Source organism: Pongo abelii, chromosome 21 (genome assembly GCF_028885655.2).
Source record: "Pongo abelii isolate AG06213 chromosome 21, NHGRI_mPonAbe1-v2.0_pri, whole genome shotgun sequence".
Lineage (NCBI taxonomy): Eukaryota > Metazoa > Chordata > Mammalia > Primates > Hominidae > Pongo > Pongo abelii.
The window spans coordinates 33,318,878-33,334,969 of record NC_072006.2 but is presented as its reverse complement, the minus strand read 5'-3'; the positions used below and the strand labels follow the sequence as shown (position 1 = coordinate 33,334,969).

At 45.7% G+C, this 16,092-nt stretch overlaps 1 protein-coding gene across 1 annotated transcript in view; it reads left to right on the top strand.

The window, feature by feature from the left end:
- The first annotated feature begins 8,394 nt into the window (after positions 1–8,394).
- The window catches only part of STK35 (serine/threonine kinase 35), a 47,123-nt gene continuing 39,425 nt past the window's right edge, over positions 8,395–16,092 (top strand). Inside the window, exons 1-2 of the mRNA XM_002830120.4 lie at positions 8,395–9,069; positions 9,662–10,259. Coding sequence (XP_002830166.3) covers positions 8,488–9,069; positions 9,662–10,259 — 1,180 coding nt within the window. The 5' untranslated portion in view covers positions 8,395–8,487. The remainder of the gene's footprint in view (positions 9,070–9,661; positions 10,260–16,092) is intronic.

Below are 16,092 nucleotides of genomic sequence, written 5' to 3'. Positions count from 1 at the left end.
ACAGGGTCTCACCACGCTGGCCAGGCTGGTCTCAAACTCCTGGCCTCAGGTGATCCACCCACCTCTTCCTCCCAAAGTGCTAGAATTACAGGCATGAGCCACTACATGCGGCCAGTCTTCCCATCTGTAAAATGGGGATGAAGACAGCCTCTCCCACGTAGAGTTATTGCGAGTTGTGTGGTGTTAGGCATCATGACAAGCTCCAGCGTTTCCTGGAGACAGCCTTCCTGGGCCCTCTGAAATCCAGAGCCATTATGGGAGGGGAGCTCTCCAAGGCGGCTCCACACTCTCCTCCAGGCCTCCCTAGTACTCCCTGCTCAGGGGATCTCCTTCACTGAGGCAGCCACCTCAAGCTTCTGTCTTCAGCACCTCCTGCTCCTGAGATCCTCCTCCTATACCCCTGTGCCAGCCTCTCTGCCTTTAACCCTCTCCCACCCTCGGCTCCCCCTTCTACAACCACCACACCACCTGATTCCTAGCCCCTACCCCCATGCCACCTCTAGCCTTAATCCTCAGCCCCAATCCTTCCTCCTCACTCCACATAATCCCTCTTCCAGCCTCCTGGAGCAGTCTCAGTCCCCTGTCTCCTACCTTCCATTCCTCCACACTCCTTCACTTCATCCACCCTTCCCTCCCAGGACGAAGCTCCCTGCTTTCCCATGGCACCACCCCCAGAGCTGGCTGCCCCTCCGGTGTCCTCAGCCTCCTGAAGTACAGAGATGGATCATCAGCCTCAGCCTTACTGTTCTGCCTTCTCACTTGGGACAGTTCTTACCTGTCTGAGCTTCGGCACTCTCGCGTGAAAGGAGGACCAATGGTGTCCAGCCACATATATATGTGGCTATATGCCACATCTATGCTTGGCATATAGCAAGTGTTCAGTAAGTCCACCATTCTTTTCATGGCCCCCGAGTCCCTGCCTCATCATGGGGCCCCACACATCCCTCTTCCCATGTTTCCCACCACTCTTCCCACATTCACTCAGCTCAGGCCACACTGGCCGCCTTGTCTGCTCCCTCCCACCTAAGGCCTTTGCTCTTCCCTCTGATCTGAAATGCTCTTCCGGTAGAGATGCAATTGACCTATTCTTTAACTTAAATCAGGTCCCTGCTCAATGGTCACCTCCTTAGAAAGCCTTCCCCAAACCACCCATTCTAAATACCATCGACCCCATCCCTTGCTATCTTTTTTTTTTTTTGAGACGGAGTTTCACTCTTGTTGCCCAGGCTGGAGTGCAATGGTGCAATCTCAGCTTACCGCCACCTCTGCCTTCTGGGTTCAAGTGATTCTCATGCCTCAGCCTCCTGAGTAGCTGGGATACAGGTGTGTGCCACCACGCCCGACTAATTTTGTATTTTTAGTAGAGACAGGATTTGTCCATGTTGGTCAGGCTGGTCTCGAACTCCTGACCTCAGGTGATCCGCCTGCCTCGGCCTCCCAAAGTGCTGGGATTACAGGTGTGAGTCACCGTGCCCAGCCTCCATCCCTTGCTATCTTTTGTTTACTTTCTGGTCCCTCATGGGACTACTGTGATATGGGACTGCATAACTGCACTGTTGTATTGTCTATGTCAGCCCCTCAAAGGCAGACCATGAGTTTTCTCCTACTCATCCCCATACATCAGCTCCCAGACTGCCTTGCACATAGAGGAGTAAGGGTTCAAAAAATGTTAAATGAATGACTTTTCTTACAGTAAAAGTGTAGCCGTTGCTTTATTCAGCCAGTGTCAGTGACTCCTTGAGTGTAGAGAGCACAACCAATGATGTGACATTCCATGCAGCTCTCTGGGCTCAGCAGAGGAAGGGCTTCCTTCCGCATCCCTGGCCTGCTGGAAGGGCTGAAAACCTCACTGCTTGGTGGGGCACGGTGGCTCACACCTGAAATCTCAGCACTTTGGGAGGTCAAGGTGGATGGATCACTTGAGGTCAGGAGTTCGAGGCCAGCCTGGCCAACATGATGAAACTCCATCTCTACTAAAAACACACACACACAAAATTAGCCAGGTGTGGTGGCAGGTGTCAGTAAATCTCAGCTACTCGGGAGGCTGAGGCAGGAGAATCATTTGAATCCAGGAGGTGGAGGTTGCAGTGAGCTGAGATCACACCACTGCACCCCAGCCTGGACAACAGAGTGAGACTCCATTTCAAAAACAAACAAAAAACCTCACTGCTGCTCTTCTCTTCTACATTTCTTCTATCACTAAATATTAAGCTCAGTCAGATGTCTGGCACTGTCTGAGGCTCCAGGGATACTGAGGCAGGCATGTTTGTCAACAAGAAAGATGTAGAAGAGGGCTCGCTGTAATGTTTACACTGCTTAGCTTGGGGAGGGGCTGAGTGCGATGAAGAGGTGTGGAGTGTCTGGGGCCTCAGTTTGAAACCCAGCTGTGCCAGCTTCACATTCAGTTTCTTCATCTGTAAAATGGGACTAATGAAAGTCACTGCCTCATGGAATTGTCATAATTCTTTGTTAATCCCTGTGCCTGGCAGATGGAAAACTTTAGTAAATGTTGGCTATTAGTCCTAACAGTAAAGTATAGGTTACTTCCATAAGTTAAGCAAGATAAAAACAAAAACTAAAAATTTGGTCAAGCCATCAATGATTTATCAAGTAGTCCAGCCCTCTTAACAGCATATAAAAGGATTCACACTCCTTGTGGTCCTCCCAGGACTTCATATTCAATCTCTCTCAAAATTCAGGTAGGGGATGCAGCTGGAGGCCATTATCCTAAGCAAATTAACTCAGGAACAGAAAACCAAAAACCAAATACTGCAAGTTCTCACTTACATGTGGGAGTAAACAATGGGTGCTCATGGACATAAAGACACGAATAGACACTGTGTATTACTAGGATGGGGAGAGAGGGGCAAGGGTGGAAAAGCTACCGGTTACTATGCTCATTACCTGGATGATGGGCTCAATTGTATCCCAAACCTCAGCATCACACAATATATGCCTGTAACAAACCTGCACAGGTACCCCAAAATCTAAAAAAACAAGCTGGAATTATAAAAAGTAAATAGGCCGGGTGCAGTGGCTCATGCCTGTAATCTCGGCACTCCGGGAAGCCAAGGTGGGAGGATGGCTGAGCCAGGAGTTCGAGACCAGCCTGGGCAACATGGTAAAATCCTAGTGGCATGTGCCCACAGTCCCAGCTACTCAGGAGGCTGAGGTGGGAGGATCACTTGAGCCCAGGAGGTTGAGGCTGCAGTGTGCCATGATCATGCCACTGGCACTCCAGCTTGGGCAACAGAGCAAGACCCTGTCTCAAATAGATGGATGAATAGGTAAGATGCCTAAAAACAAAATAAAAACATGTATATGTGTATCAGAAAACAAAACAAAACAAAATCATAGGAAAACTAGCCAGGAGGAAAGACACTGCTGGCTGTGCTCAACCTACGAAGCCAGTGATACAGGAATGGGGCCAGGGCCACACAGTGCAGCCTTCTGTCCTTAGAAACTGCTAAGTAAAGACACAAGTGTTCACGGCTACAGGGTTTTGGGTTTTTTTTTTTTTCATGTTTTAATTCAACTTTGTTGTGGTACAATTTACACACAATAAAATTCCATCACCCAGAAAATTCCCCTGTGGCCCTCAGCAATCAATTCCCACCTGAAAAACAGCCACTGATATGATTTCTGCCACCCTAGACTATTGTTGCTTGACTTTATATTAATGGAATTATAGTATGTGTTCTTTTCCAATTTTTTTATAGCTTTATTGAGTTAAAGTTGTAAAACTGATTTACATAAATACACCTAATTTAAAGGGAACAATTTGAAGTGTTTTAATATATTCCTATCTTGAAACTATTACTACAGTCTAGATAACCCATCACCCCAAAAAGTTTTATGTCCTTTTGTTTTCTATCCACCCTTCCTACCCCAACTACTGATCTGCTTTCTGTCACTACAAATTAGTTTGCATTGTTAAGAATTGTATATAGAATCATCTAGCAGGTACTCTCTTGTGCCTGGCCTCTTTCACTCAGCGTAATTATTTTGATTCATACATGCTGTTGTATCAATACTTTATTCCTCCCCCCACCAACACACCCTCAGCAACATTTCATTGTATGGGAATACCACAATTTGTTTATCCATTCATTTATTGCTGAACATTGCAGCATTTTCCAGTTTGGAATTCTTATGGGAAAAGCCACTGTGAATTCCTATACAAGTCACTTTATTAACAGAAGTTTTCATTTACCTTAGACCCATGGAATTGCTGGGCCACAGGGTAGACATATATTTAACTTTATAAGAAACTGCCAAACTGGTTTTTTTTTTTCCCCCAAAGTGGTTGTACCATTTTAAAATCTTACCACATGGCTGGTTTCACAAGCTTGTATCCGTCTCATGGCTTTTGTACTTGTTCTTCTTTCTTCCTGGAATGACTTCCCATTAGGTTTCAGAGCTGGGTTCTTGACATTCAGGTTTCAATTCAAATGCCAAATGCCAAAGAGGCTATTATGGACTGAATTGTGTCCCTCCTCACTCCAAATTCATGTTGAAGTTATGATTCCCAGTACCTTAGAATGTGCCTATATTTGAAGATAAGGTCTTTAAAGAGCTAATTAAGATAAAATAAGGCTGTCAGAATGAAGGACAAAAACCATACTATCATTTCAATTGATGCTGAAAAAGCATTTGATAAAATTCAACATGGTTTCATAATAAAAACCCTAAAAAAAAACTGGGAATAGAAGGAAAATACCCCAACATAATAAAAGCCATATATGACAAACCCACAGCTAGTACCATACTGAATGGGGAAAAACTGAAAGCTTTTCCTTTAAGATCTGGAATACAACAAGGATGCCCACTTTCACCACTGTGTTATTCAACACAGTACTAGAAGTACTAGCTAGAGCAATCAGGCAAGAGAAAGAAATAAAGGGCATCCAAACAGGAAAGGAAAAAGTCAAATTATCCTTGTTTGCATATTATATCTTATATTTGGAAAAACATAAAGACTCCACCAAAAAACTGTTAGAACTGATAAACAAATTCAGTACAGTTGCAGGATACAAAATCAACATACAAACATCAGTAGCATTTCTATATGTCAACAGTGAACAATCTGAAAAAGAAATTTAAAAAGTAATCCTATTTACAATAGCCATAAATAAAAATACCTAGGAATTAATTTAAAGAAATGAAAGATCTCTATAATGAAAACTATAAAACACTGATTAAAGAAATTGAAGAGGACACACAAAAAATGGAAAGATATTTCATGTTCATGGATAGAAAGAATCAACACTGGTTAAAATGTCCATACTACCCAAAGCAATCTAAAGATTCAATGCAATCCCTATCAAAATACCAATGACATTCTTCACAGAAGTAGAAAAAACTACCCTAAAATTTAAATGGAACCATCAAAGACCCAGAATAGCCAAAGCTACCCTAAGCAAAAAGAACAAAACTGGAGGAATCACATTATCTGACTTCAAATCTTCAAATTATACTACAGAACTACAGTAACCGAAACAGCATGGTACCAGAACAAAAGCAGACACATAAACCAATGAACAGAATAGAGAACCCAGAAACGAATCCACAAACCTACAGTGAACTCATTTTCAACAAAGGTACCAAGAACATACACTGAGGAAAAGACAATCTCTTCAATAAACGGTGCTGTGAAAACTGGATATCCATATGCAGAAGCCTGACACTGGAACCCTATTTCTTCCCATATACAAAAATCAGCTCAAAATGGATTAAAGAATTAAATCTAAGACCTCAAACTGTGAAACTACTATAAGAAAACATTGGGGAAACTCTCCAAGACGTCAGTCTGGGCAAAGAGTTCTTGAGTAATACTCTATAAGCACAGGCAACCAAAGCAAAAATGGACAGATGGGATCACATCAAGTTAAAAAAGCTTCTGCTCAGCAAAGAAAACCATCTACAGAGACAACCCACAGAATGGAAGAAAATATTAGCAAACTATCCATCTGACAAGGAATTAATAACCAGAATACATCAAAAGCTCAAACAACTCTGTAGGAAAAAAATCTAATAATCCAATTAAAAATGGGTAAAAAATTTGAATTAGCATTTCTCAAAAGAAGACATATGAATGGCAAACAGAAATATGAAAAGGTGCTCAACATTGTTAATTATCAGAGAAATGCAAATCAAAACTACAATGAGATATCATCTCATCCCAGTTAAAATGGCTTATATCCAAAAGACAGGCAATAGCAAATGCTGGCAAGGATGTGGAGAACATATACTGTTGGTGGGAATGTAAATTAGTACAACCACTACGGAGAACAGTTTAGAGGTTCCTCAGAACACTAAAAATAGAGCTACCATATGATCCAGCCATCCCACTGCTGGGTATATACCCAAAAGAAAGGAAATTAGTATTTTGATTTTCCTGTGTTTGTTACAGCTCTGTTCACAATAGCCAAGATCTGGAAGCAACCTAAGCGTCCATCAACAGACGAATGGATAAAGAAAATGTGGTACTTACACACAATGGAGTACTATTCTGCCATTAAAAAGAATGAGATTCAGTCATCTGCAATAACATGGATGGAACTAGAGATCACTATGTTAAGTGAACCAAGCCAAGCACAGAAAGAAAAACACTGCATGTTCACTTATTTGTGGGATCTAAGAATCAGAACAATTAAACCCATGGAGATAGAGAGTAGAATGATGGTCACCGGAGACTGGGAAGGGAGGAGGGGGAATGAGGATGGTGGAGGGTGGGGATGGTTAATGGTCATGGTTGAAAAGACCTTCTGATGACCATTTTGCAACCGTAATAATTGTTTCAAGCAAGAATCACCATGAATTCTGAAACCAGTGGGTAAGAGTCTGAAGAACAGGATTTTAAATAGTCTCAAAATATCTTCCCACAGAATACTTAACAGTTACAGAAGGAAAAATCGTAACTTTATGGTGGAGTGTAACTACCCCTACACCACCTCAACCAAATGACGGAAGTTAACACCAGGAATACTAGGACAAACACAATGCCATGTGCCTCCTGATGAAAGGCCCCGAGGAGGCAACTTTTTTCAGTAGTAGTCCTGCCAAAAAATACATACCCTCTCAGAATAGCAAGGGATGGGTTGGTGCGGGGTGGGGGAGGAGAGAAAAATGGATACTCTGAAACTAATCATAAGAAAACATCAGAGGAATAAAAATTTAGGGACATTCTACAATATAACTCGCCAGTATTCTTCAAAAATGTCAAGGTCATGAAAGACAAAGAAAGGCTGGATAACTAACTGCCCTTCCAGATTAAAGGAAACTAAAGAGGCATGACAACTCAGTGCAACGTGTGATCCTGAATTGGATCCTGGGAAAGAGCTATAAAGGACATTATTGGGACAATTAGCAAAATTTAAATATGGATGGAGTGTATTAAATAAAACAATTATATCATTGTTAAAATTCCTGATTTTTGACCACTGTACTGAGATTATGCCAGATAATGTCTTTTTTTTAAGGAAACACACACAAATATTTAGGATAAAGGAGCTTGATGTCGGAAACTCTAAAATGATGTAGTAAAAAAGAATATATACATTATATATACGTATGTGTGTGAATATCTATATGCCGTATACTGATTTCCTTTCTTTTGGTGTATATACCATATAGATATCCACACACAATATGTATTTGTGTATATATATACACACATACACGAGAGGATATGGATATGCAGCAAAATATAACAATTTGTTATTCTAGTGGAAAAGTATATGATCTTTATGATTCTTGAAATTTATGTGTAAATTTGAAATTTAATCACAAAAAAGTTAGAGGTTTTCAGCGACCAAATACATTATCAGAAATGGCCTGTCCCCAGTGAGCACTCTTTAGCTCATTCTTTTTCTCCATCACACTTACCACTGGCAAAAATTATCCTGTGCATTTATTTAATAATACTTAACATTGTGTGCAAGGCTGTCCTAAGTGCTTTACCTGTATAACCTCTGTGAATCTTCTTACAGGTAAGGAACAAACACACAAGAAGGTTGATTAACTTGCCCAAGGCCACCCATGTGGTTTGTCTCCTGCAGTGGCACAGAACCCACCTCAACCAAGGCAGAAACTGCCTTGTCTATTGCTCTTTCCCCAGCGACTTGGAATGGTGCCTAGCACATTACGGGTGTTCAATAAACATCTGTAGATTCAGTTAACAAACACTGGACACCCACTAGGCCTACAATGGAATACAAAATACAGAACAAAATATTCAAAAATCTGTGCCTAAATGGGAGCTTTGAGTACTAACACTCAGCCCCACACCCAATTAGCCTCCATCTAGGTATTTCATTTGGGTCTATCATTCCTGAGAATTAAAGCCCATTCTATCCACTTTGCAGAGGATCATTAGAGAAACGGATGCTCAGGGTGGGTCAATGATTTATTTGCACAAGATCACTGGGCTGGTAGAAGGGAAGGTCGGGATTCCAACCCAGTCCCTGAGGTTCCCAGGCCCGAGCTATGAATCAAACGACCAAGACAATCACCCAATCAGTATTTATTAGGCGCCTACTGCGGATGGTTGGTCTTCACGCAGGTCAGGCGAGAAGGGATAGTGATGCGCGGGCCGCTGCGGAGACCCGGAGCCCGCCGCGGATCACGGGAATTTGGCGCCTATTTTTTGTTGGCTGGGTGTTCTCGCCAGTGATTGGATCCCGGCAAGGCGTGCCGGTGCGCTCGGCTGCGGCTGTTCCGTCGACCTTTGCAGGACCGGGCGGTGCAGGATTCACTCGGCTGGCCTCCCGGGGGATGGGCCACCAGGAGTCTCCGCTGGCCCGGGCGCCGGCGGGAGGTGCAGCTTATGTAAAGAGGTTATGTAAAGGGCTCAGCTGGCGCGAACACGTGGAAAGCCACGGGAGCCTAGGAGCCCAGGCCTCCCCAGCGAGCGCCGCGACAGCAGAAGGATCCGCTGCACGCCGGGCTCGGGCCACCACCTCCCGCGCTGCTAGGTCCCGGAGGCAGCCCGGGCCCGGAGCGGACCATCCCCAGGCAGGGGCTTCAGGGGGGAAACGGGCCGCCCGGAAGTGGAGGTGCGCGGGCCAGGTAAGGGCGCCTTTCGAGGACTGAAGGCCAGCGCCGAGGCTGGAGTTACTGCCACTGCCTCCGCGCTTGGGAAGGGAAATCGGGTTCTTGGCCGGTCGCGCTCCGAGAAGCCGAACTTTTCAGCCAATCACTTCTACCCGTCGCCCTCGGGGACTTGGGTCGGTCCGCTGGGCTCCGCTAGGGCTTAATTCAATGGACTGTTTACACCCGGGCGAACACAAGGCGGGGCGCGGGGAGGAGCGTCACAGAGGGGGCCAAGCAAAGAAAAAGATTTCCGCCGGCCAAATTGCGTCTCTAAGCGGTTTTCAGAAGGCGTGAAGCTTGTTGGCTCTTCTTTTTCCTATCGCTACATGACAAGCTAATAGAGAGAGCGGAGAGTTTCTGCTTTTCTTTCCGGTTCCCCCTCTGAGCCGCTGCCCAGTGGTTCGGTCTTTCCCGCTTTCCCCTCCCCTCCCCCGTTCAATCAGCGGCGGTGGCTTCCGTCTTAAAGGGGCCGCGGCGGCCGGGGGAGGAGGAGGTGGGACGCCCCGCGGCCTACGCTCCCGGCCTCCCCGCCTCGGTCTGGCCGTTTAACCGATTCTTTCGCCCGCAGGTCACAATCCAAGGTCCGGCTCCTCCGCGTCCCAGGGCCGGACGGAGGGATGAGGCAGGGGGGGCCCGGGCAGCGCCGTTGCTGCTCCCCCCGCCGCCCGCAGCCATGGAAACGGGGAAGGACGGCGCCCGCAGAGGTACACAAAGCCCGGAGCGGAAAAGGCGAAGCCCAGTGCCGCGGGCGCCCAGCACGAAGCTGAGGCCGGCGGCGGCGGCCCAGGCCATGGATCCGGTGGCGGCCGAGGCCCCGGGCGAGGCCTTCCTGGCGCGGCGACGGCCTGAGGGTGGTGGCGGATCAGCGCGGCCGCGCTACAGCCTGTTGGCGGAGATCGGGCGCGGCAGCTACGGCGTGGTTTATGAGGCAGTGGCCGGGCGCAGCGGGGCCCGGGTGGCGGTCAAGAAGATCCGCTGCGACGCCCCCGAGAACGTGGAGCTGGCGCTGGCTGAATTCTGGGCCCTCACCAGCCTCAAGCGGCGCCACCAGAACGTCGTGCAGTTTGAGGAGTGCGTCCTGCAGCGCAACGGGCTAGCCCAGCGCATGAGTCACGGCAACAAGAGCTCGCAGCTTTACCTGCGCCTGGTGGAGACCTCACTCAAAGGTAGGAGTACTGCAGGCCTTTCCACCCACGCAGGGCTTGGACCCCCTGCTCTCCGGACGGCTCGGCCCACACTGTTCCCGGCCTTCGTAGGCCTCAGACCTGGTTCCTGTCACCCTGTGCCCTGACACACCCTCTTTTCCTGGGCCCAGGCATTCGGCCCTCTCTTTTCAGGTCCCAAGATCAGTCCCTGGGCCTAAAGTTGGCTGGTATTTCCATAACAAGAGCTCGTTTAAGTGCTAACCATTAACTTAATAGGTGCTCAGTAATTGTGAGCTATGGTTATTAAACGTCTTCTATTTTTAAGGTCGGTCGGGGAGTGGAGGAGGGGTTGGGTTCAGTTAGTAGCAGAACTGCGGAGCCTCTTCACCCCCTAGGGCCTCTCTCTTTCCCTCCCAAAACAAACAAAAAGAAAAACTTTACTGGACCCACCCACACCCTCTCCCTGTCTGGTTCCAAGTTTCCTGACACCCTCCAGCTCCAACCCCCAAACTCTTGTGGCTTCCTCGTCTGCCTTTTCCTTTGAGGCCCCCAGCCCTTCATCCCAGGCAGCCAAGCAAACTGACGGTTTTCTGGCTTGGTCCTCTGAGGGATGCAGGCTGACAACCCTCACAGGTGGCCTGAGAGCTGTCACATAACAAAACATCCAGCGTCTTTTCCCTCCGTTTTACATTCTTAATCTTTTTCTTAACCTCAGAGGCTGGCTGGGAAATGGTTTTACTTAAAAGGAAAATGGGATTGATTCACTGAGGCAAGAGGTCTTGCAGTCCTGGAAGAACTAATTATCTTAGTTTCCGGGTTTTAACTGCAGTTAGGGAATGTGTTCATCCTAACTACTCAGTACCCACAAGCCTTTTTCATACTACCAGTAGCTAAGTGTCTGCTCGGAGAGGAGAGGGGCGGTAGAAAGTTTGAGGAGACTTTCTGAGGCAGGAGGATCCAGGGGAAGAAAGTTTACTAATCCGAGTCCCAGCTGTGGTCTCAGTGCTGAAGTAATTTTTCGGTAATAACTTCAAAAGTAAATTCTATCCTCTTTCTATAAATAAACTAAGGCTTAGAAGTGAACAAGTGAACAAACAAAGGCTTGATCAGGGTTAATCCGCTTGAAAGGGAAGTTAGACTGTACTCCTGGTTTCCTTACATTTCTCAGAGCTTAAGTGACGGGGAACCCAGATCTGTCTTGATTCAAGGTATGGATCCTTTCAAAGGCGTAATGCTGTTCTCCGTACCCTGAGGATGAACTTTTAAGAGTGGGTAGGATTTGGGGTGAGTTTGGAGGGGGTGGTTTCCCAAAATCTTATTTGGAGCTTTTGCACAACTTAAAGATCCCCCAAGTCTTTCCCAAGAGAACGCTTTGTCCCATTGCAAGTCAGTCGTTTGACAGTGGAGTTGGAAACATGAATCAATATCATCTAGAGTCCTTTAAATAGATGTCTAACTTTATAAAGTCCATCCCTGCCCCATCCATTCTGAGAAGGCTACCCTTTCCCCAGGGTGAGTGTTTTTGTTTTGAAAAGACTTCCAACAGGGCACAATGGCTCACGACTGTAATCCCAGCACTTTGGGAGGCTGAGGCGGGAGGATGGCTTGAGCCCAGGAGTTTGGGAACAGCCTGGGCGACAAAGTGAGACCCTGGTCTCCACAAAAAATAGAAAAAAAAATAGCCGGACGTGATGGCACAGGCTTATAGTCCCAGCTACTTGAGAGGCAGAGGCGGGAGGATCAGTTGAGCCTGGGAGGTTGAGGCTACAGTGAGCCATTATGCAATGGCACTATAACCTGGGCGACAGAGCAAGACCCTGTCTCAAAAAAAAAAAAAAAAAAGACTCCCTAGGGGATTCGTTTATCTTACCTGTATTCTAGGAGCGCATCACTTATTTTGAAGTCCTTCTATTCTCAGACTTCTCTTAGTCTTCTCCTTTACTGCCAATGAATGGTCTGGACTTCCTACTACAAGATTGCCTTGGGATGTGGGAATTTGCCTTGCCAAATGTTTATTCTTTGTGTCCTCAGTTCATTGATGCCAGTCTCGAACCTTCAACCTCAGCTTGAAGCTCTTGCTTACTCTCTCAACATATAAATACTATTAGACTTTCCTCACCTGAAGAATTTGTCAAAATTCCAAAGTGACCCCATGGCAGCATAGCATAGTGGTTAGTACCATGGACTTTGGGGTTAGACCCTCTGGCTCATCCCAGGACTGACTGCACAAAACATGGAGCAAATTGTTTGAACCCTGTGAGGAGCATTCCTTTATTGTAAGATAGTGGGTATGTACCTATGACATTAGGTACACAGGGTCACTGTGCAAACTGTTAATGTCAGCAAGTGCTCCACATAGGGAGGAATTCAGTGCCTTATATAAGTTCACACCATGTTCTGTACTCTTCTACCCTTACCCCTTCAAGATTCACATTGTTCTTGCTCAAGTTTCCCAAACTTGTTTCATCATAGAACACACCTTGTTTTCTGTGTTGTCAGGCACACCAAGTTGACAGAAGCACTGGTGTTTTCATCCTCCCTTCGCAAACTAAAACCAAGACCTAGAAAAATGAAATCTTTTGCTTTAGGCCGTACACTGGATTGGATTTGTCCCTTTCAGTTGTTGGGAGTCTTTAAAATATTTGAACCTCTACGGTGTTCAGGGCTCAGAGACAGAGCAGTGAAGAAAATGTGTGTTGTTTCTGCTTATGAAAATGACATTTAAGCTGACTTGCAATGTGTTGATTTTTCAAGTAGTAAATAGGTAATCATTTTTGCTTCTTAAAATAGAAAACAGACCAAAATTACTCCAAGTTAAACTTTCCTTATTCTGGATTCCAAAATTTAGGGATTTTGATCTGTCCTGGGGCTTTGGGTTTACAGCATGCAAATACTACCCAGTAATGTTAAAGCTGGAAGGAATCCTAGAGATAACCTGGTTCAGCTCTCTCATTAAATAGAAAAGTCCTTTTCAGTCACTCTTGGCCCTGCCTCCTAAAACTCAGAATGATTTTGAACAGGCCAAAAAGTGTGAATCTGCCTTGAAGTCTCAACTAAACCTAATGCTGAGTCCCTACTGTGGTATTTGAAGGGAAAGAAAAAAAGCAAAGCAAAACACACCGCCCCTTGCCCCAATGGAACTTATATTTGAAAAGTTTTGAGAACTGGAAGAAGACTTAAATGCTATTCGAGATCACTGGAGGAAATGACCAGTCAACTCATAAGCAAGGGCTTTGTACAAGAATTAAGAGGAAAGAGAATCAGGAGTTAGGGAGAAGGTGGGCTTGAAAGTAGGGTGCCTAGGACTGTGGATAGGCGAAGAGACAAAGGGAGTCCATTTCACTATTTGGCCAATAAAATAATCCAGTATCAAAAAGAGAAATGTCTTGAAATGCTGTTCTTGGTCTTACCCCATTTTGTTTGATAGCCTTAAATGCATTGTCTCCTTCCATTCTGTGCACAGACCAAACACGTCCTTCCCAGAGCATTAAGACAGCAGAAGCTTTGGAGGAATAGAAAGAGGTCTTAGATGTGTGACCTGGCTGCCTGTTTCACAAGGAAGTAAACTGAAGCCCAGAAAAGGGACAAAACTTTTATCCGCAATGAGTTAGTGATAGCACTCAAACCAGCCTCCCAGGCTTTTTAAAACCACATTTACAATCCTGTAAATTATTTGGTTGAAGGGTTGGTGCCTATGTTTTTAACTTTGAAATACTTCTCACATAAAGAGAAGGGGGTGAAGCCATCAACAGTTTGCTTTTATCCCCTTGTTTTCCATTGCGAGAATGCCTATCCTGAATGTGCCTAAAACAAAGTTCAAGATTACTGCCACTTAGACAGCAGGCAAGTCTGAGTCATTGTCAGTCAGAAATTCTGTTGCTTTGTCTAAGGTACACAGTGATTCTTCTGACAAATAGCAAGTGAGGACACACTCACACACACTAATCCAGGACAAACTTTCAAGACTCATATAACAGAATAGTTAGAAGTTTGGAAGAGCTGGGAGTCTAGCTTACACTCAACTTGATAAGACACTAATTCTTCTTTACCAATTGTTTGATGTCGATGCCTTTAGGTGGCTGGGAACCGAGGCCCTGGAAAGTAATCTTGCCTGCACACCAAGTGGCTTTGAGCCAGGCTACTATAAGAGGCCATGCAGAGTTTTTTTCCACGAGGTGTGCAGAGGACTCATGCGCACATGAACATAATGCAGGGTCACAAGTGGTAGCATCTTAGAAAACAGTACAGTTCTCTGGGAGTTTAGTTAGGGGCATTGGGGAAGCAGGGGAAGGAAGAAGCTGAGGGAGGAACTATAATAGTATAGGATAGATCAGGGTCTTAGCAATAGATGGGTTGTCAGCCCACAAACTTCCCCAACTTGTCGAGTGCCTAGGGAACCTTCAGAGCAGAGCAAGGCCGTTCCCTCCCCGGCCCTTAGAAAGCAACTCTGAATCCTCTTCTATGGCTTGGGTCTCAGAGTGTAGAGAGCCGCCAGGTCTAGAGGCAGACAGCTGGCTGGCATTGGGGAAATACAAGTTAACACAATACAATAAAATGCTAGACTCAGAGTCAGAAGGTTTTAATCCCAATTTCACCCTGTATATAAGAGCTGAAACTTGTAGGTTGCTATGTATCAGGTGAAGTCAGTACCGTGATTATCTCCATTTTACAGGTGAGGCAACTGCGGTACCAAGGTTAGTGAAATTGCTCAATGTAAAACAGCTAAGCAAGTAACCAAGTCAGGATTCAAGGCCAGATATTCAAACTTGAGTATGCTTTCTTAACCGCTGTGGGGTACTGCTGGGACAGGTACCTTAAGTTCTAGGTTCTTCTGTTTTTCTTGATTGTAAAATGGGCATAATCATATTTTACTCAGAAACTAATGGCTCAGGCCGTGTGCGGTGGCTCACGCCTGTAATCCCAACACTTTGGGAGGCCGAGGTGGGCGGATCACCTCAGGTCAGGAGGTCGAGACCAGCCTGGCCAAGGTGGTAAAACCCTGTCTCTACTAAAAATACAAAAAATTAGCCGGGCGTGGTGGCGGATGCCTGTAGTCCCAGCTACTCGAGAGGCTGAAGCAGGAGAATCACTTGAACCCGGGAGGCAGAGGTTGCAGTGAGCTATCGCATCAATGCACTCCAGCCTGGGCAACAGAGCAAGACTGTCTCCAAAAAAAAAGAGAGAAACTAATGGCTCCTCTTTGTTTTTGGTTGTATATTGATCAGTGCTTGTGGCACTGCTGATTTCTGTTGGTTCCTTCTGTGTGTCTCAGCTGCCAGGTACACCACCTGCTCTCTGCTGTACTCTTGAATGACTTGGGGCAACCACCCAGACTTCTTGCTCCTGACCGACTGCTTTTTATGTGCATTGGGGATTTTAGGTACCAGCCCCAGGAGATAGAAGCAGCCCTTCCTTAATTGAGAGCTTTGGTTAATTGGGATTGCGTTGGGTAAGACTTTTTATAGTGTAAACTCTCGAGGAGTGCTTCCTAAGTAGAACTTGAAGTAGTCTGCTCATTTGCACCTCAAATGTGGCCTTTGCTGGTATCTGTAGGGCTAGGAACCCTCCTTAGTGACTTCTAAATTCTGGATCCTGACCTAGTTGTCTTTAACTTGCATATTCTGCATACCCTACTACTACTTTCTATGTTCTTTGTCTTTTTACACCTCTCCAGCTCATGACTTTTATCTTGATTTATTTCACCCTCTTATCGACCACCTAGGTGTGCATGTAGTATACCGTGGGGAACCCAGAGACTTGATTTCATTCCACCGTGAGTGCCCAGTCTAACGGAAGAGATGGTTACAGTACAATAGATGTTACTTCACTGCAGCCTGTAAGAGGTGCTCTGGGT